The sequence below is a fragment of the Balaenoptera physalus genome (genome assembly GCF_965194825.1).
Source record: "Balaenoptera physalus genome assembly, chromosome: 3".
Lineage (NCBI taxonomy): Eukaryota > Metazoa > Chordata > Mammalia > Artiodactyla > Balaenopteridae > Balaenoptera > Balaenoptera physalus.
The window spans coordinates 142,264,430-142,285,961 of NC_138890.1; the positions used below are offsets into that span (position 1 = coordinate 142,264,430).

General features: G+C 37.3%; 1 protein-coding gene across 6 annotated transcripts in view; it reads right to left on the bottom strand.

Moving 5' to 3' along the window:
- FBXO4 (F-box protein 4) overlaps window positions 1-21,532 on the bottom strand; it is a 435,787-nt gene that overhangs the window by 93,304 nt on the left and 320,951 nt on the right. For 2 of the 6 annotated variants that reach the window (XR_014261761.1, XR_014261762.1), the window contains exon 7: window positions 8,695-8,819. The exons of 3 other annotated variants lie outside the window; for them this stretch is intronic. Coding sequence is in view for 1 of the 3 variants with exons in the window: in XM_082454528.1 (XP_082310654.1) it covers window positions 8,798-8,819 (22 nt within the window). In the remaining 2 variants the exon portion in view is untranslated. Of the gene's footprint in view, window positions 1-123; window positions 8,820-21,532 lie in introns of those variants that run through there. One more of the 6 variants, XM_082454528.1, reaches the window with a different exon arrangement.

The following is a 21,532-nucleotide window of genomic DNA, read 5'->3' on the forward strand; positions in this document are numbered from 1 at the left end:
ATGCAGCTTTCTTTTTGTTGGCAGTCTTAGGGTCTTCTACTGTCTAATTACTGGGTCTTTCTCCCTTTACAAGGAAGTTCTCCAGCAACGTTTGTTTTTTTACTCATTTTGGCTAGGGTTAGCTTATGGCTTACCAAAACTGTGACTAAGACAAGTGTGCGGTGCAGGAAAGAGGTGCGGATGGAAGCGGTAAATAAAATTACAGGCGCGCCACACGCGGACTAAAATAAATGTCGGTTTCTGACTAAAAGCCTGCCACCAGATGCAGTGTACAATTGAAGTACATCTACTCACTTGCCACTATAAAGCCGGCCACCGCATGCAGCTTAATTGTCACTTGCCACTCACTGATAGGCTTTTGATATGGGTCTGCAAGCAATTGATTTATTATGGTCTCTGTGCAGTCAAACCTCTCTGCTAATGATAATCTGTATTTGCATCCGCTTCCCAGAGCTAGCATCACTGCCTCAACTCCACCTCAGGTCATCAGGCATTAGATTCTCATAAGGAGTGCACAACCTAGCTCCCTCGCATGGGCAGTTCACAGTAGGGTTTGCAGTCTTATGAGAATATAATGCAGTCGCTGATCTGACAGGAGGCGGAGGTCAGGCGGTAATGCAAGCAATGGGGAGTGGCTATAAATACAGATGAAGCTTTGCTCGCTCACCCGCCACTCACCTCCTGCTATGTGGCCCAGTTCCTAACAGGCCACCGACCGCTACCGGTCTGTGGACCAGGGGTTGGGGACCCCTGCTCTAGGGGATAATCTATTCCTCTCCTTTCCCAGCTTCAGGAGGCTGCCCACATTCCTTGGCTCATGGCCACATCACTCCATCCTCTGCTTCCATTGTCACACTTCCTTCTCTAAGTGTCCTGCCTTCTTCTTTCTCTTATAAGGATCTTCATGATTACAATGGGATCACCTGGATAATCCAGGATAATCTCCCCATCTCAAGGTCCTTAACCACATCTGCAAAGTTCTCTTTTGGTATCTTAGGTAATGTAGTCACCAATTCAGGGAATGAGGACTTGGACATCTTTAGGGGGGAACATTATTCTGTCTACTATACTATTGTATTGAATACTATGGCTCTAAAGAGAAGTCAGGACAGGGCAGGTACGAAAAAATCTGGAAGAACTGAAGGTATAGAGAGATATGTCCAAGATTTCTAGTTACAGAGATAGAAATTAAGCTGTGAAAACCATCAAATTTTTATTAGAGCCCACAGGAATCCTGATGGAGGAGAAGGGGTATTTGATTTGAGAAACAAGCATAGAGGTGCATTAATTTACCTCAGTAAACTCTATTATAATAACTATTAGAAACAAGGGCCAATAATATTTGCTTAATACCAACTTATCTGAAAGGTCTATAATGGTAGGTTTTAGATTACTTCCCAAAATTTCTGTGGTTGATGGTGCCCAGCTCAGTCAACTGTGCCAGTCAGAGCAGGCCATGATGGATTATATGGATGGGTTGCTTGCCTTTCAAGTAAGCTCGAGAAATAACATAATATTCACTATTTCATTCTAAAGTATCATTTTTAACTAAATTAGTATCATAGTTGGTTTATAATAATTTTAGTTGTTTTCTAAAAATAAGTTCATCCTCAAAGAATGTTTTCCAACATGAAGGATAGTCTTGTAAAAAGATGCCACATCCTTAAAGTAACTCCAAAGAAAAGTTTCAAAATCATTTTGATCAATGACAACATAATTTAGTGTTACCCTGAATATTTTTAATATCCTTTGTTAAAGTTAAATAAAATGGAAACCAGGCTTGAAGCTCTCCCTAGCAAACAAAACTAGTTAAGCCACATAAGCAAAACTTCATCTAGTTTACTCCATGAATGTAAACAAAACTTAGGTTATTTCTTGCAAATGCCTCTGATAATCATAAATGAAACTTTAATCATCTTCCTAAAATGGTATAAGATAATCAATTTTAATCAATCCCCTGCTGTCTGAAAACTCCCATTTTAATAACCAATCATTGTAAAGGTTAAACAACTTCCTCATTTTCACTTTATAAGGCATCCTGTAATGGCATGCCTCCGAGCTTTGTACCAGTTTCAGGTTTGAAGTACCCCCGTTCACCATTTGTTTCTCACTCAATAAAAAGTAAAACTGTCTGAATTTCTTTTGATATCTTGCATATCAAAAACACTTAAATATTCCAATGTGACTTTTTAGGAACAATATGAGCTGAACCATAATTTTTTAGTGTGTAGATTACAAATAATCAGTGCTAGTGTGATCAGATCTTGTGTCAACTTCAGTGGGGCAATTTAATTTTATGAACATATACTGAATACTCTTTATGTGCTGATGATATAAAAATGCACAAGATACAGTTACTGTCTGATCTCAAGTTATATTTTAGTCCAGTAAGGGACATACTTAAGCAGACAAGCAAAAACTTGCAGGACGTTAGGTGTTTCCTCAAGTTATAAATCTCTACCAAGTACCATACAAATGTTAGTTTTCATTTATTTAGCACTTTACAGTTTGCAGAAGTCTCCTGTGTTCCCAAGGTGCAACCACACTATAAATGAGGAAGCCACCATCTAGGAGAAGGAGGGGACCGCTGATGGTCACTTGGGCAGTAAATGGAGGAAGAGATTATCACCTACTAATAGTTTATTACATCTACTTATAAAAAATCTATTCTGCCATACTGCCACACAAGTTATAAAGTGATAAATGGAAGAAGTTAGGATGCAATATTATGGGAATCCGAGGGAAAGAGGCAAGACTTGATTGGGAGGAACCAGAGAAGGTGTCACAACTGGGTCTAGAATGGTGAGTAGGAGCTGGGGCTGACCAATGTGGAAATAGTAGCTTAAACAAAGTTTCTAGAATGGGCTTCTCATTATCCTTTTATTACATTTTCCTTTTTTCCCACCATACCAAACTACTTGCTGTTCCCCAAACACACCTTATTTTCTCATGCCTTCTCTAAAGTCATGCAGTATCTTCACCTATACCTCTCCAGCCACCTCCCCCTCAGTCCTTTGTTTTGCTGAAAAGTGCCTGTTTATCTTTTATCAGCTGAATCATTTCTTTCTTTTGTGAAGCTTCCCTGACCAGCACCCTTCACACTTCCCTCCTCCTCCTCCCTTCCCCCTAGACAAACAACAGATGGAGGGACTATTTGTAGTTTGTCATATCACCAAGGGTAGAGAGAGAAGCCAGGTAGATCTGCGAGGGCATTTCTTCTGTAAGAGAGCATGTTAAGAGTCTGCAGAGTGTTGAAATAGGTTAGGCTCAGTGAGAGCAGAGAGAGAAGAGTGAGAGATATCTGTAGTAGTAACATTTAAAGGGCAGGGAGCAGATGAGGTGAGAGAAAGGGGAAAGTAAGTGTAACATGACTCAGATTTTGATCCTGGCTGACTTAGAACAGGTGTCAGCAAATTTGTGCTGTAAAGGTTCAGATGATAATAATAACAACAACAACAATAATAATAATAGTAAGGCTTTTGGGGCCATAGGGGCTCTGCCACAACTACTCAACTCTGCCACTGTGGCACAAAAGCAGACATAGACAATATATAGATGAATTCATTTGGCTGTGTTGCAATAAAACTTTATTTACAGGAACAGGCTGAATTTGGCCTGTGGGTTATAGTTTGCAAACCCAACTGAGAGGATGGTGGGTCCTTTATCAGAAATAGAGGTTCCAGGAGCTGAAGCCTATTTACAGATGAGGGAAAACTAGCAGAGGTGGGGCTTAATTGAATTTGGATGTGTTGAATCTGAGATGCTGGCATGAATTCCATGTGAAAGTGACCAGCAGGCAGTTTGGAATATACAGTTGGAAAAATCAGGAGGGAAATACAGATTTGGGAGTCATTGTCACAGGAATGACATAGTTTTACTTTAATAATTTCTTCTATAGGAGTGTAATCTATACAAAACATTTAAAAGATGTGAAGTTATGCTTGTTACAGTTCCCAGAATTCAAAGGCACAGCTAACTTCCAAGTGTAGGTCATTTAAAGGAGGCCTGCAGTTTGAAACTAGCAAATAAGGAATCAGAGGGCCCCCTAAATGTCACTGATTGGTCAGTGACCTAAAATAAGTGACGCTAAAATATTGTCTCCTGTGGCACCTTGAAAACAAACCAAATAAAGAATCAAACCTGCTCTTTATCCTGTGTCTCTGTCCTTCTTAGCAGTAAACTGAGCTGGAATCATGGGAGTTATCGGAGATTTCCCATCCTCCCTTTTGAGCCTCCTTGCATTCATATGGTTCATTTCATATTTTTAATGTTTCAAATGCTGATCTTTCTTTTTCATTACTGGTGCCTTGTTTTAGGCCCTCCTCAGTTTTTGCTTGAATTGCTGCAATAATCATTTTACTCTTCTTCTAATCTTTGACCTTACCCTATACTCCCAATAATATAATATTATTATATACTAATAATCTCTATACTAACCCTCAGTCTTGTGCATTCTCTATGCTACGTTTGCCATTGATTTCAGAGATCCAGTTGAAAAATTTGTGCTTCCCTTCCCTGCTAGGCTCTACTGGTCCAAAAGATCAGGTTCCAAGAGGGAGAAGGCTTTCATGAGGTCACTTTTGCTTCCTTGAACCAAGACCATCTGTTAGGCAAGGAAGAAGAGCCATCCTTAGCAGGGGTAATTGACCCTAATGATCAGGAGACACAATAGGGCTGTTGTTACACAGTGGGGACAGGAAAGAATATATTTGATTCCCAGATGATTCACTAGGGTGTCTCTTGCTTCTTTCCTAATTTTGATAGTAAATGGACAAGTGCAGAAGCCAGGTTCTCTATTGTCCGATTATGACAGTAAATAGACCAGTTCAGAAGCCATATTTTTAAGAAGGTCATGGGGCTCTAAAACTCAGGGATGAGAGTCAGGGTCACCACATCATGTGAGCCCCGTAGACTAGCAGGAGTGTAGTTAAAGATGAGTGTGATCTAGAATTGGTAGTTGAGCAAGGAAATGATAAGCACTAGTTGCAGCCCTGAGACTATCTGTAACCATGGAGGCTGCAGTTCATTTTGTTAGCCTTCCTTAGGTAAGTTTTCCCTGGAAAAGAGACCATCCAGAATCCTGGATGAACTCTTCTCAGATGGGAGGAAGCAAGCAGACCTGAGTGATGCAAGGGGTAAACTCTAGTGGATGCTGAGGTGCACAGCCCAGATCCTGTCTCCAGGACCCAGGCACCCATGCCCCCACCTGTCAGGAACTGACTGCTCCAGGCTGAGGCCCTCCTCAGGGTAGAGAGGCCTAGCCCCTTGCTTCAATTTGGGACATACCTAGAGAACCAAACCAGCCCCAGGGCTCCCTGTGGGAGTGGCTGAGGCCTCTGCTGCAGATGCATCACAGTTCGACTTCTCCCCCTGCCCAGTCCTGCCTCCCTCACTTCCTTACAGGTATTGTTCCTGAGGACAATCCACAATAAGCCACCCACTTGCAAATCTCCATCCCCATATCTGTTCCCCTGGGATCTCAACCTAGAACATACACTATTACAACATTTTCCATGTTGATATCTAGGGAGTTACCACTTCAAGTAAGCACATTTTTTATTAACGAAAATTGTGCTCTTGATCCTTTTGAAGTTCAGAACACATAATGCTTATTATCTATTGCAGCCTCTCTACTCACAGGCCTGGCTAGTTCAGCCACTGACTCATGGCCTCTCCTCAGGCACATCAGTTAAGATCTGTGGTCTCATTTTAAACCAGCCAGGAAATTGGGCCCAAACTCCAGACTGGAGACCTTTGAAAATCATGTTAAAGCCATATTAATTCAATTTCTGTGACTTTGGTTATATTTCATGCTCTATTTTAAGCTGTCACTTTTTAATCTTCCTGATTTTCATTGTTTATTCAAAGATGAATGATGCACTAGAACCTTGATTATATCAGCTGAACCAAATGTGTGACATGAAAGCCATGTAATGTTGAAAAGGCTGCCAACCAAATAAGATTTCCCAGAATACATAACAAGTGGAATAATGAAGCCCAAGTTTTGTCTCATGGACACTTTACTGCAATAGTCAGTGATGAAGATAAATGTGGTCTGAAATTGTGTCCATGTTATGTATTCGGTCAGCACATCCTAATATGGAGGAAGCGCACTTATAAGGTAAATATCACCCTAGGCATTTGGATGTTTGGCATGGCAGCAGAACTCCCCCAGTACTGGCTATAAGACAGCTTAAAAACTCACTCAGGCCTCTAGCATCTACATCTAATGTTTAAGGAGATTGATTTGTATTACATGTTTCCAGTCTATTAATTTTACATCATATCTCAACCTTAAACGTTTCTGTGCTTCTTTGGTAAGATTTTTGTTTAGAATTAAAGGTCTAGAATTTTGGAGCTGTCTTACATTACACTTATTGACTGCCTGGCTTGCCTCGCCTTCTGGATTGTAGACTCTCTGTGGTCAGGAACTGTGGCTTATTCTTTTTTTAAAATTCTGAAGTCTCCTGCATAGGAATTTGTGGGCAGTATGTTAACAATAAGTAATGCTGAGTTTAATTAGGACTGGCAGAGCATTCAGAACTCAATTAGCTGAAACTTCTCATTTTTGAGATGAAGAAACTGAAGCTCTGAGCAGTAGGAAATAAATTATTTATGGAAGGGCTGAGGCAAACCACATAATATGCACTAATTAAAATGAGAAAATGTAAGAACTCAAATATGACTTATTTCCAGTCTGTTTTCGTGCAAGTACTTACATCTGACTAGAAAGTAAATTGCCCATAATTAATTAAGGAACCTTGCTTGTTAAAAGGCACCTCATCTTACAGGATATCTTCTTATAGTTATACATCTTGTCTGATAAACTTCTATTTTCTAAATCATTTTTCTATTTTCAGTAGAAAGTAAAATATCTTAGATTCATTCACATTTAAGGGAAAATTTGATGATTTCTTCCTGCTTTAAAGTAAGTTCTGCAGACTGATTACCATCTAAACCTTAAAGTCCTAAATGAAATGGATTACTAATTTGATCTTTGGAATGTTTTGGTAATTAACAGTTGTAGATATTAGATGAAAACATTTAAAAAAATATTATAATATAAGTTTCCATAGCAGTTTCTTAGGTGATACTGTGAAAAAATTTGTTTACTTGCTTTCTTGGTTACCGCTATATTTTCTCCTCCATTGGGCATTTGCTTTGTCAAATATTAAATAAAATTCTAGAACAAATTAAGTGAATTGTAAGCTTAGAGACAGGCTGCCTTCATGGCATGAGACCTCTGTATTTGCACGGTCCCAGGCTTAGAAACGCTATGTGCTTGTTTCAATGTTCTGCTGTCACTTTCTTAAAAATTCTTAAGAATACTTTAACAAGGGCCTGCATTTTAATTTTGCACTGGATCCCACAAATTAAGGAGCTAGTCTTACTTAGAAGTAATTTGAAAACCATCAAATTCTTATCTTTCCTTCACAATTCTAATAAATATTAAAAGTATTTCTTTTGTAAAACTTCAAAGAATGCTTGAGAATTGGGATGTTAGTTGAGACTTGATCCCTAACACTTTTTTTTTAACTTTGTTTGAGCTAAATGCGTTCAACTACTTTTCTTTCTGTCTTAGTAGATATAAAAGGGAATTTTCTTGGTTGATGGAGGACTTTGTGTGTATTGGCTATAATCATAGGTTTGAAGATATATAAACCAGGATGAGTATTTCTGGAATGGCCAGAGAACTTCACGTGTCTAGAAACTAGATCTATCACATTCACAACTTTTCCCTAAGGTTTTGCACAGTGCATGGCATACATTAGGAAGAATTGCTTTTCTAATGAAATCCCTGGCTTGTATAGCCTTAATTATGAGTATCCTCTTCCTCCTATTATTAAATGTAGAAAATCAAAGTGAATTAATATCGCTGGTTATCTGGGACCTGGTTAAATGAGATTTTACTGAATACTATGTCCATTGTTGGGATAGGTACCCAAAACTATCAAATTTGCAAATTTTTGTACAGAATTCTTAGATGGAGGGTATCGGAATAGAGGAATGAGATTTAGAGAACATGGAGCATAGGGAAGTAAGAGAAAGAAATTGATAATGCCCAGATAAAAGGAAGCCCCTGATACGACTTTATAATTTAAGATTCAAATGAATCACATGTGCATTAAGAGACTCAACTTTCCTCCTATTCTCTCCAAGGATTCCTTGAACGAAAGGAGGGTTACGTTTCTTGGAGTCTCTTGGTTCTGAGTTCCTGCTTCTGCTAAATCAATTGAGTTTGAAAATTATCTTGCCTTGTCCTCAAATACTGTCCCTTTTCCATGCCATGGCTCACCCTGTGGGGACCTACAGAAATGGTAACGGTTTTAATGAGGATTTGGGTTATGGGAGGGGTTATGCTTTTCACAAACACAGACACCTTGAATTCGATATTAATACGTTCTCATTCTTAAATGTCCTTCTGCCATCCTAACAAGGGGAATTTCTCACCGAATAACATTTCTCCTTGGGTTCTAGTCACCTGCCGTGTTACTCTGTTCCCTCGCTCTCTGGTCCATGCTCATCCCCTCCTCTCTCCTCTCTCACTATTATCCCAATCGCTGTATTCCATCTTCTTCCAGACAACGACACACATTTATACTCTCACACTAGTTTTATTAATAAAAACTGTTCTCTCCAGGATAGTAACTCTGGTGAAAACTGAGGAAAAAAGACTATAAAATACATACTTACCCCAAATAAAAGTGGAATGGTACACATAGTTCTTTGGCTTGCTCCGCTTCCTCAAACATCTTTTCACTCTTTTCTTATCCTTCACCTTTCTGTTACATTTCTCTTAATCATAGAAGAAAACATTGCTGTGACCAAGAAAAAATTTGATGAAAAATTTTATTCTCACATTATAGCTTAACAAAATCATGTTTTTCAAACCATACAGATGAGTTGTATAGTAGCAAACTCGTAACAGTCAATTAGTAAGGATTTTCAGAGTTAAAGACTGGTTTGTTTTATTTTTCCACTCATTTAATTTATTTCACTTGTTAAAGCATTTTATTGAGGTATAATTAATGTATGAAAAGGTGTACATATTTAATATACACAATGTGATGTGTTTGGAGATAAGTGTACACCCTTGAAACCATCACCACATCCATGCCATTAACATATCCATCACCTCCAAAAGTTTCTTCCTGACTCTTTATTTATTATTACTTTTTATGTATGACAAGAACACTTAACATAAGATCTACCTTCTTAGCAAAATTTTAAGAATACAATACAGTATTGTTAACTATAGGTTATGATGTACAGTACATATCTAGGATTTATTCAACTAGCATAACTGGAACTTAGTACCCTTTGACTAGCACATCCCCATATACCCCTCCTCCCAGCCACTGTTAACCACCATTTTACTCTCTGCTACTATCAGTTTGACTATTTTAGATTTCTCACATAAGTGGTACTGTTTAGTATTTGTCTTCCTATGTCTGGCTTATTTCACTTAGCATGATGTTCTCCAGGTTCATCCATGTTGTCACAAATGGTATGACATCCTTCTTTGTTGAGAGATTTTATCCAAACGAATATTGAATTCTGTCAAATGCTTTTTCTGCATCTATGAAAATGATCATATAATTTTTATTCTTTATTCTGTTAATGTGAATGTATTACGTTTCTTGATTTGCCTATGTTGAACCTTGCTTTCCAGCGATATATCACACTTGGTCAGGTGTATGATCCTTTTAATGTGCTGTTGAATTCAGTTTGCTAGTATTTTGGTGAGGATTTTTGCATCTATGTTCATCAAGGATACTGGACTGTAGTTTTCTTTTCTTGTAGTGTCTTTGTCTGGCTTTGGTATTGGGTCATGCTGGCCTGATAAAATAAGTTGGAAGTGTACCCTCTTCCAGTTTTTGGAGGAGTTTCGAAAGGATTAATATTAATTCTTCTTTAAATGTTTGGTATAATTCACCTGTGAAGCCCTCTGGTCCTGAGCTTTTCTTTATTGGGAAGTTTTTGATTACTGATTGAATCTCCTTATTTATTATTGATTCAGGCTTTCTTTTTCTATTATATACAATCATTTAAAAAATTTTTAGATTCCACATATAAGTTGTAACATACAGTATTTTTCTTTCACTGTCTGACTTATTTCACTACGCATAATACCCTCTAGGTCTATCCACACCATTGCAAATGGCAGAGTTTCATTCTTTTTATGGCTGAGTAGTATTCCATTGTGCATACTACTACACACCACATCTTCTTGTCCATTCATCTCTGGATGAATACTTAGGTTGCTTCCATATCTATGTTATTGTAAATAATACTGCTATGAACATTGGGACATCGGGGTGCACGTACCTTTTCAAATTAGTGTTTTTGTTTTCTTCAGATGTATGCCCAGGAGTAGAATTGCTGGATTATATTGTAGTTCTATGTTTAGTTTTTTGATGAACTTCCATGTTGTTTTCCATAGTGGCTGCACCAATTTACATTCCCACCAACAGTGTAAGAGGGCTCCTTTTTCTCCACATCCTCACCAACATTTGTTATTTGTAGACTTTTTGATGATAGCCATTTTGACAGTGTGAACTGATATCTCATTGTGGTTTTGATTTGCATTTCTCTGATAATTTGTGATGCTGAGCATCTTTTCAGGTGCTTGTTGGCCATATGTATCTCTTCTTTGGAAAAATGTTTATTCAGGTCTTCTGCCCATTTTTTAATTAGGTTGTTTGCTTTTGGATATTAAGTTATATGAGCTGTTTATATATTTTGGATATTAACCCTTTATCGGTCATATCATTTGCAGATATTTTCTCCCATTCAGTAGATTGTCTTTTCACTTTGTCAATGGTTTCTTTGCTGTGCAAAAGCGTTTAAGTTTAATTAGGTCCCATTTGTTTATTTTTGCTTTTGTTTCTTTTGCTTAGGAGACAGATCCAAAAAAAAAAAATTGCTACGATTTATGTCAAAGAGGGTTCTGCCTATGTTCTCTTCTAGGAGTTTTATGGTTTCTGGGTTTATACCTAGGCCTTTAATCCATTTTGAGCTTATTTTTTTTATATGATGTGAGAAAATGTTCTAACTCCATTCTTTTACTCGTAGCTTTCCAGTTTCCCCAGCACCACTTATTGAAGACAGTGTCTTTTCTCCGTTGTATATTCTTGTCTCCTTTGTCAATTCAGGCTTTTTATTTCTTCTTCAGTCTATCTAGGTAGGTGTGTGCTTCTAGGAATTCATCAATTTCTTCTAGGTTGTCCAATTTGCTTGTGTATCATTGTTCATAATAGTTTCTTATGATTTTTGTTTCTATGGCATCAGTTATAATGTCTTCTCTTTCATTTAGGATTTTCTTTACTTGAGCCTTCATTTTTTTCTTCATCAGTCTAGCTAAGAGTTTGTTGATATTAATTATTTTTAAAAAAACTCTTAGTTTCATAGATTTTTTTCCATTGTTTTTTTGTTCTCTGCTTCATTTATTGATGCTCTAATCTTTATTACTTCCTTTCTTCTGCTGACTTTGGGCAGGTTTTGGAGCTTCTTGGAACGGAGGGATACACAAAAATTTTATTTGGGGGTGATTTATACAGTGGTATTTGGTGTTTGGGCAGAAGAAAAGGAATCCACAATGCACAGTAAATTAATACACTTTTAAGAGATTCTTGTGAAATACTGAAGTATCCTTCCAAACCAGACAGGGCTACTTACACATTATTCATGTCAATAAGAGCATTTAAATGGAAAATTTTCTGAGGATCCAGATGGATACTTCATGAGTTATACCTCATGAAATGAGAAAGCTTAATTCAGTTCCAGTGATTTTTAACAAGGGATGCATTTTCAAATTTGGAAACAAGCTATAAAATACTGTAATGCTCATGCATTACATTGATCGGTGATGATAAATGATTAGAAGAAGGGAAAGGCAGAAACACATAAGTCTCAACTGAAGAATTTTTCAAATGAGTAGATTCCCCACCTTCTGCCAGAAAGTATGACCACTATGTCTAGAGAAGAACAAATCCACATGCAACAAGCACAGCAGATGAATTTGATGCAAATGGTCCACAGTCTGAGTCACACCAGAAGAAACTCTACCTGGGGTAAACAGTATAAAGAGTGTCTGTTTTGCTTTTCCGTTCCATTTTTCAGGTCAGTTAGCATGGTTCCATCCTCTTCTTCAGAGATACTGAATCAGAACATTCATGGGTGTGATCCCAAAAGAGATCATTTTAAATGCTACCCAGGGGGTTAAAATAATCCATTAGTTTCCTGTTGGATTTGGAATCCAGTGCTCCAGAGCAGTGTTTCTCAAAGTTGGTTCAAGAATCACTTGTATCAGCACAACCTGGGAGCTAGATAAAATATAGATTTCTGGGCTCCTTCTCAGGCTCATTGAACTCAAATTCTCTGGGATGATGTCTATAAAAAACCAATTTTTAGCTAGCTCTATCCTTGTTGTTTGAGAATATCCTGGAAAACTAAGTTTGTTCCTGGTAAAACAACAAAAGATCAAAGCTAAAGTAAACACAGTTATAGGACTGGCTGTCCTATCAGGAGGTATGTGAAAGATTCTGATCAGGCAGAGTATGAAGACCAGCAGGATGCCAGGTTCATACTAGATGAGTATAATAGAGACAGGCTTACTTGAGAGTCTGTAACACAAGAGCAAAGGGCAAATGGTGAGAATCGGTGAGAAGCATCACAAGAGGACACAGGGGTCTCTCTGGGGAGTTCTAAGGGCTGTGTTCTGAGTAGAAGGATGAATTCAAGAAATGCAGGGCTCACCCTCAGCGTCAAAGGTTAGTCACAGTATAATGAGAGGACTTTTGTGAGATATCTTCCTTGGCATTTTCTTAATCAGAGCTCTTTGGTTTGAAAGTAGAGAACCATTCAGGCTAGTTCGAACAAAGGGAAGGTTACTGTAAGGATGCTTATGGAGTGAAAAGTGGATGAAATCTACAAAAATGTAAGGGCTCAGTTTGAGAGATGGATGATGGTATTTCTGGATTAAAGGAGGCTTTAAATGCCTACAAACAGAAACTTAAAGACTGGTGCTTTGCCATTAACAACACTCCCTGCTCTCAACCTGTCTGGAGCATTCTGGCTTTTCTGCTTAAAATGAGTATTTCTTTCCTTGATTTCCATTCAGTTTTTCAAACTGCGAATCTAACTGGCTAAGGCAGTTGTGTTTGTTTCTCTAAGTTGGTCGTCCTGTGGATCAGTTTGCCATCACTGGTTTAATTAATTTGGTGAGAAATGGTGGGGATATGGAGTAGGGGAGCAGCCACATGATTCAAAATCTCTTCTTGGGAAGCCAGGGGGAGACATATTTCTTTAAACCACAGAGGGTGAGCAAGAGACAGCCAGAGTAAACATGTTTGGGCCTTTCTGTTCTTAATTGAACCACTTACATACACATTAATTTTCACCTGGGAACATGATAACTTTGCTTGACATCTCACACTGGGGCACACGAGAGAAACAGAGAAAGTGACCTGGCTAGAAATTCAGAGAAAAAGCTAGAACCCCCTGACATCTGGACAGAATACTTTTGAGACTCAAGAAGACAGTCAGAGCCTATACTGTGGCCTATATGTCAACAAATTTGTATACCTTAGGATTAGGTTTGCGCAAACAACTTGATAGATTTTTTAATTTAGTTATTTAATTATTTAATTAATAATTATTTATTTAATTGTTCTGTGGAATTTAGTTAAGTATGTGTGATTTCAGACTATGCTTCTGTTCCCTTCTGCCAACTGCAACACTCTGATGGCTTTGGTTTCTCAAATCTTGCTAACATAAAAATGACTTTTTATGGGTACAGTTCAGTAGATCTATATAATTTTCTCTTCATAGCTTTTGTAGGTGGTTGGAAAAGGTCTATATGATGCCAGCATTTCCATATCTCAGTATGACAGATTTTCTTTCTGCACACATTCTACAGTGAATCCTTTTGAGACATAGCAAAGACTTGTGAAAATGTGAAGATGTTGTAGCCACTGGTCTTCTCTATGACAAATAATTTTCCACTTCTTCCATGGTGAGAAATTCTAATACTACATTGTCTGTATCCCTTTGAGAAAAATCAGTGGCTGGCTTTCTGAGACCAGATTAGAATAATGATAATTATTAAATTATCTCAAATATGTTCAACAATGAAGTAAGGAAAAATATATCTGAAAGGGTAAAGGTGAAACATCCAGAAATAAAAACATTGCATTGGGGGAAAGCAGAGGGGAGGGGATGAATTCGGAGATTGGGATTGACATATATACACTAATATGTAATATGTATAAATAGATAACTAATAAGAACCTGCTGTATAAAAAATAAATAAATAAAATAAAATTCAAATGAAAAAATAAAATAAAATAAAAACATTGCATTTTGTATCCAGGGACCAGAGCCGAGTCCCATCTGTGACATTAATGCTGCTTTTTGGACATAGTCACCTAAAACTTCTGAAAAATTGAGTTGAATTGGTTCTGTAAACTATAGAATATTAGAACTTATTATATGAGTATATATGCATATATGTATATATGTGTGTATATAAAAGTATGTGTGTATATATAGTGGGTGTTATGTATATAATTTGCCATCAGAAAACTCAAACTTTATATATTATTTCTTTGTAAGCTCAGGCTCTCTCTTTGGAAGACCCACGACTATGTGCGAAGGACTTTGAAACTCAGGCCTCAGTCAATGTCCATTAATCCATCTATCCATCTGTCTACCTATTCAGTCTCCCCTGAAATTTAAGGTCTTAGATAGTGACATGGTGAGGTCTGATATCTGAGGTGAGAGGAAATAAGAAATCATTCCAGTTCTATTTTGTTGTTGTTATTTGTTTATTTGTTCCTCATTTTAAGTCCTGGTTTTCATTTTATGGAAGGGATGTTAGGTAATGTGTCCCTTAGAGGCAGTAGCATGTATCCTTATCTATCCCCAGGAACTAATGGGGTACTCAAAAAAGTATTTGACAGCATGAATGCATGAACATATGTATGAATGTACTTCAGAGACTAAAATTCTGGAAGCTTCTCTATGATCCACGCCCTTTGAAAAGCTCCTGTCCAAGGTTTATTATGAAAGATAAAACCAGGGACTTGAAGAGTGGAATATTTTTTATTCCTCTTTTGTTCAAACTTCACTATGTTTGAGCAGTGAAGGACAATGAAAAGAGGAGAAAGGAGAAGAAAGGAAAAGATGGAGGAATTGGGTAAAACACTCTGGAATGCTGCATGCATGGTAAAAAGAGGAAAAAAGTTCAAGACTCCAGATGGTTATCAGAGTGGCATTACCACTAGCTCTCTCAAGGCTTCCACCCCCATCACTTCAAATCCAAATCTCTTCTCTTTTACGAATAATGACAATGTTGTACTGATGACATGGATGAAGACTAATCCAGTTTAAATATCAATTTTGCACAGAAATTTTAAATTAAAAACAATTCTATCCAAATTCCTCATTCCCATGGCTAGTTAAACTTTTCCAGTTCTAAATTATAGCACAGGAGAGAGCAATATTTATAGCTGACTTTGTCATTGTGGGAACACATGTAACCTCAGCCTCAGTGGATGCTGGGACTTGAGAGGCAAGCTGGCATAAGGGAACTGGAGGGAAATGTGAACCAGGCTACTTGTGGTTGTCTTTGCAAAGGCATTTAGCTTTTAGGTCATTTTTATTGCAACTAGCATCCAGTTACAGTGATGTGACCATGGGGAGCTTAAGAACAGAGCATTGCCATTTGATTTTATTACTGTTGTCTATATGTTGTAAAATGGATGAGTTTGATGCCTAGACCTTTCAGTACATGATTTCTTTTGGAGGCATGATAGTCTCAGATCCTTTCATAAATGCCATCTAGTCATCCTCATTCAGCCATTTGGTGGAAGTCTATAAAATTATAAGAGATGGAGTTAAATGAAATACACATTGGATTTTAAAAGCTGCACCTAATTACCCATGAATATCTCCCCAGAGGTCTCTTTTTAGTAGCACAAGAAATATCTCTTTTAGGCTTCTGGACAAGAGTAGCCATTACAGTCCCTTATAGGGTAAAATTAGAACTTAGGTAAAATTTGGTCATTTTATAGGATCCTAAGGCGACTATGATGTTTCTGGTTATCAAAGAAGATTCTGCAAATCATCTATGCTGTTGACACCATGACATTTTAGATCCTGAAATGTAGCTAGACTCACTGCTGCTATAAATCTAGCAAACTGAAATCTTTTCAGAGGTAAAAAATACAAGAAGAAGAAATAGTTTCCAAATCTAAAAGTAACAAAATTTGACAATTTCTACCAAGAGAAAATTAAGAAAATAAATGAGACTTTTTGTTTGATCTTGATCATAACATGAAGAATGCTGCCCCTGAGAAAAAGTAGCTTGAGTTCCCCTCTTTAATTGCTCAGCAAATGGAAAATGTTTGTGAGCAGTCAAGGAATAATAGCAACTGAAAATTAATCCTAGCATTTAAATAAGACCTGATCAAGACCTGCTACTGGAAATCCAGAACTTCCCTTTTAAAATCCTTCTTTTCAAAGGTTAATTTCAACAGAGGGTTGAATTCTTAGCGTTCCTTTGCAGAAATATTTCGATTAAAGATAGGAATTTGTGCCTTTGGCTGAATTACCCCTGACATTTCTAAATTAAATCCATTGTAACAGGAATAGCTCTTTCTACCCTGGAACATATCGAACCTGGAGTCAAATCCTGGTTTAAATCTAACACCCTCTAGTAATTCCAAAACTTTCCCAAGCCATCTCTTTGAGAGACACATGGAGGCAAAAATAAGAATGCATTTTAGACAATAATTTGCCAAAAGTTCAGCAAGTTGGAAAGATCTTGAAACCCTTCAAAACCTAGATGAAAAATTTCTGAAATAGAGCCTTGTGCCACTAAAACGTCTAGATGCCCAGTTAGACACATTAGCTATTGCAGTTGAGTCAGCAGTAGTGGTTCCTAAAATGCAATTGCAAAAGAGTTTTGTTAGACCTCATGAATCTAAGATACTATTAAAGTCTGTCCAATTTGTTGTGCTCAAGGGGTACCAAAATACTACACTGTTAATTTGCCTTAACCTTTTTGTAATTTGAGGAGTAATTTGGTTTGTTTTCATTCATCAGAATCCCAGAAAACCCTAAATGACAAAATGTTACAGAGGCCAGGTCAAATCTGGCAGGTTTAGAGCATGATGATAAATGAGAGATACCTTCTAGCTACCCAATGAGTGTGTGTATCTGTGAAAACTATATCATATGAACCTTTGAGGTCACTGAGCCCAATTCACGGCCAAATCCCGGGATCCCCTCAACAGCAACCCTTGACCTATTGTTTTGAAGTCTCTGCTTAATACCTCAAGTGATTCATTGTACCTTGGCAGAGCGGAGAATATTAATATTAATTAATAAAAGTAAGTTTTATTTGCTCATTTATGATGAGCTGAAATCCTCCTCCTGCTAAGTTCCATCCTATAAATGGAAGAAAATAAATGGTGTACAGTTTTCAAAAATACAGGCAATGTTCTTTTGTGCTTGCTCCTTCTCCTTAGACTTCTTACAGAATTGCTTAACTTGCATATTTACAGAATCCATTAAAAGCAATGCCAGATGTTGATAGGAAGAGCAGCATGGCAATGCATCTCAAAGCTAGAGAGTGATACATTTTGGCAATATGCATGGTGCTTGGAAGCATAGCATGTGGGGCAAGACCACCCCATTTTGAATCCCAGCTCCGCCCCTTACTAGCTGTGTATGCTCTGATGAGTTACTTAGCCTCACTGTGCTTCAATAAAATGGAGCTATTACTATCTACCTCATAGTGTTGGGAGGACCAAAAAAGCCATCTCTAAACTATTTAGAACAACACCTTGCTTATAAAAGTAATACTTTGGCTCAATGTGAGGAAAAGTGGCAACAATCAAAAAAAGAAAAGTAGATTTCCTGGCACAGATAGAAATATGAACAGAAGTGGGATACCTGCTTTTTAGGATTGAGTGTGTAGTCCTGCATTATGTACCTGTTTGAATTAAGATTGAATTAAGGCATCTCCCAAATTTAAGATCTCAATCTAACTATAATAATTCAAAGCAAATTCATGGAAGATCAGGTTTATAACACTTGTCCTGTAAAGATTTAAAATATGTAAGGATTGGCAACAATGATACCTTATATAGCTAACATTTCACCTCATGCTTTAGGCCTTTTTTATTTGGACTTTGTGACCATTCAGAAATTGAAAAATCCCTGTTGATGGGAAAGAATGGCTTGCAGAGCCAATGAAGAGTCACAAGGCACGTACTTCGTGAGCTTCTCATTAGGAAGCTCATGGTGCCTTCATCTGGGAATGGTAAACGGCCACATCTGTTCACACCAGCAGGCCTGGCAGCTATAAAATTAAATGTTCTGAAAGAAACAAAGCTTCGTTTCTTTAAGCATATACTATAATTCATCAACTTTGCCACTAATTTTAGCTTTTTTTCCTTCCCAGAATACAAAAATAGCAATAATATTATTAATAAAGATATTCCAAACTGTCCTTTATTTTTCATGCCACTTTGGCAGAATCTGTGGACATCCTCTTTCAACAACTTGTCTAGAACTCTCAGCAGTTTCAACTGATTTAACACTCCCACACTGGGCCTTTGTGGTGTCATCAGGCTGAGTTCTTTTCCTTGCAGCTGCATTTCCAAATAATTCCATCCATTCACTGGATTCCACATGTGGCTTCTGATTTCTCAGGTTTGGAAATAGGCCTCCCATGAATGAGATAATGAAGGCTCCCATGGCTGGCTGCAAGGTTCCCTTTTAACAGTGGATTCTTAAGACTCTAAAATATTCTTCAGCATTTGGCATAGCAGACAGTCTACAGCAGCTATCTGGCTTTCTAATAAGCAGAACAGGTTGTTTCAGTGCAAGAAGGAGCTGTGGTCTGAGGTTGATGTGAAGTTTATTTTCCATCTGTTACTGAGAGATGTGTGAGTACCTGAATGGGAATGAAAAGTTACATCCTGCAGCTTTTCTATTGAATTACCAGTCAGTAACCTTTTTCTAGTGAAAGGTATTATAAATTAGGAATGTGTTCTTAATTTTCTACGGTTTATTTTCTTCTCTTATGCCTGTCAAGACAGAACCTTGGAACTTATAAATTGTATAGTATCATTAGAGGAGATACAAATGATGAAGATTCCAGATTAATCCCTCTTCTTAGAAACCAGACAGAAGGAAGGCAATCTGCAGTAAGCCAACCTCAGTTTCTAGACAAAATGTCGTTCATCTGAATTCTTATTCTCCAAATGGCTGCAATTAGCAGTTCAATAAGACATGCCTGTGGTACGCACAGTTAGGTCCCTTTAGAATCATTGCTGCAATTTATATTCACCAAAAGGCACTCAAGGACGCTATATGGGGTCCTGTTTTTAACAAGGCCAATATTAATACTGCCAAGATGAAAGGTCATGAAAAAGAAACATTGGATGTTGAAAAGCCACACACAACCCAAGATCCCTGGTCTGAGGGAGTTTGATGTAAGCCTATTTAGCAGTGCAGTTTTATGTTTTGGTTTGTCTTCAAATTTAGCATAATGCTCCATGTGAGTAGAATAATCTTTCACCAAATAATGCCCGGTAATTTTCTTGATTCTCATTAGTTCCTCTGTTGTCACTTGTTCATCCTTTCTGTCTTTATATTGCAGGTTTGTCCCTGGGCTCAAGTGAAGATTATGAAATTACAAAATTTCCCCTGTGAAAATCCCCCAAGCAAATCTGAGAAAATATTTAAAAGAAAAATGAGTCATATTATGAAAATTGGTTAGTTATAACTGGGAAAATAATTCATTTAGAGAAATAATGTTGTGATGGTTGGTTGGTCAGTAGCTAGCCCCATCCACAAAAGCCTACCTTTTATATTTCCAAACTATCAATACTTCAGTAATTCATTCAATCTACAGCTAGTTATTGAGTACTTGCGGTGGGCCAGGCACTGTGCTGAGCTCTGAGGACTCTATAATGGGTAAAACACTGCCACTGTCCTCAAAGAATTTACAGTTTACTGGGGAGACAACAAGCACCAGACAACTGGGGGATAATAAGGTAAACTGTGTTTCAGAGGCAGATTCAAAATCTGAATCTTCTCTTCTTATCTTTATGGCATGGTTAATCAAAATGAGTCTTTATTTCCTGGCCCAAGCTCATTGCTTTTTAGAGAACAAACTTGTAAGACTGTTAGCCTTTACTGGTGATCATTGAGAATGGGAATATTATTAGAAGACTCAGGACAGGGAAATATCTTCAGGTTTTCAAAAAGACTAAGATGTCATTTCTATAAAATATTAACTAGTAAGGTGATGTCAATCTCAATTAAGCTTTTAGGAAGCATTATTGAAGAAACAGTTGGTGAGCACCTAGAAGTAAAAGCAGAGATTACTAGGGATTCACCAAAAAGTGATGAATTCCTATTTTGATAGGGTTACTTGATTAACAGAACAGAGAGAAGCAATTGATGGAAATCTAAATTTTACCAAGACAGTTGACAAAATCTATCATTATAACATTGTGTATAAACAAACGATGGGATAATTTGGTACTGTTTAAAGTACAGTTAATTCAATTGAATCAACTTTTTAAAAAAAGCAAAGTCTCTAAGCTTATAACAGGGTTCTGTCCTAGCCAATGTTTATCATGACTTGGAGAAGATATAGAAGGTATGCTCATCCAATTTGAGGATGAAGAAAATCAAATATGGAGGATTAGAGAGTATCAAATGACAGACTCAGGAGCTCCAAAGATTTTCACAGGCTGTAAGGAAACAGACAGATCAAAGCTATTAGAAAGAAGATGAACGATGTGGATAATAGATTAAAATTATCTAACATAAGGATAACGTTATTCTCAAAGTAGAAACTGTAATAAGTGTAAAAAGAAATATGTGTAGAGCTAAATTTTATAGCTCATTTTTTGAAACAGGGAGCTAAACTTTTCTTTACATTGTGTGCCAGGAAAAACTGAAGCGGAAGGTTGGACACTGAAACACATTCTAATTACTGAATGTCAAGGTTAATTTCAAGAGAATTTTAGATATCAAAACATATTCTAGTTACTGAATTTCAAAAAGTAAGTCATCTTCAAGTGGTAAGAATCAGGCTGGCTCAGTTTTCTCTCTAGTGATGCTCACTTCTCAAAGACAAAGGATACTTGTCCCCAAATTTGAGAAAATGATAGTGACCCAAGAATCTTAATTTCAGCCAAATTGCTGAGAAAGAATAAAGGCAGAACCTTCATTCTGAGACATGAATGATGTTAAGAAAACTCACTCCTCTGAATTCTCCTTGAAAATAAAATATCCAACTAAAGGATAATTTAAAATAAAGAACTCTGCTTGGGAATGTATGAAGAAAGGACTGAGTTTGTTTTTTTTTTTTTTTTTTAAACATCTTTATTGAAGTATAATTGCCTTACAATGGTGTGTTAGCTTCTGCTTTATAACAAAGTGAATCAGTTATACACATACAATATGTTCCCATATCTCTTCCCTCTTGCATCTCCCTCCCTCC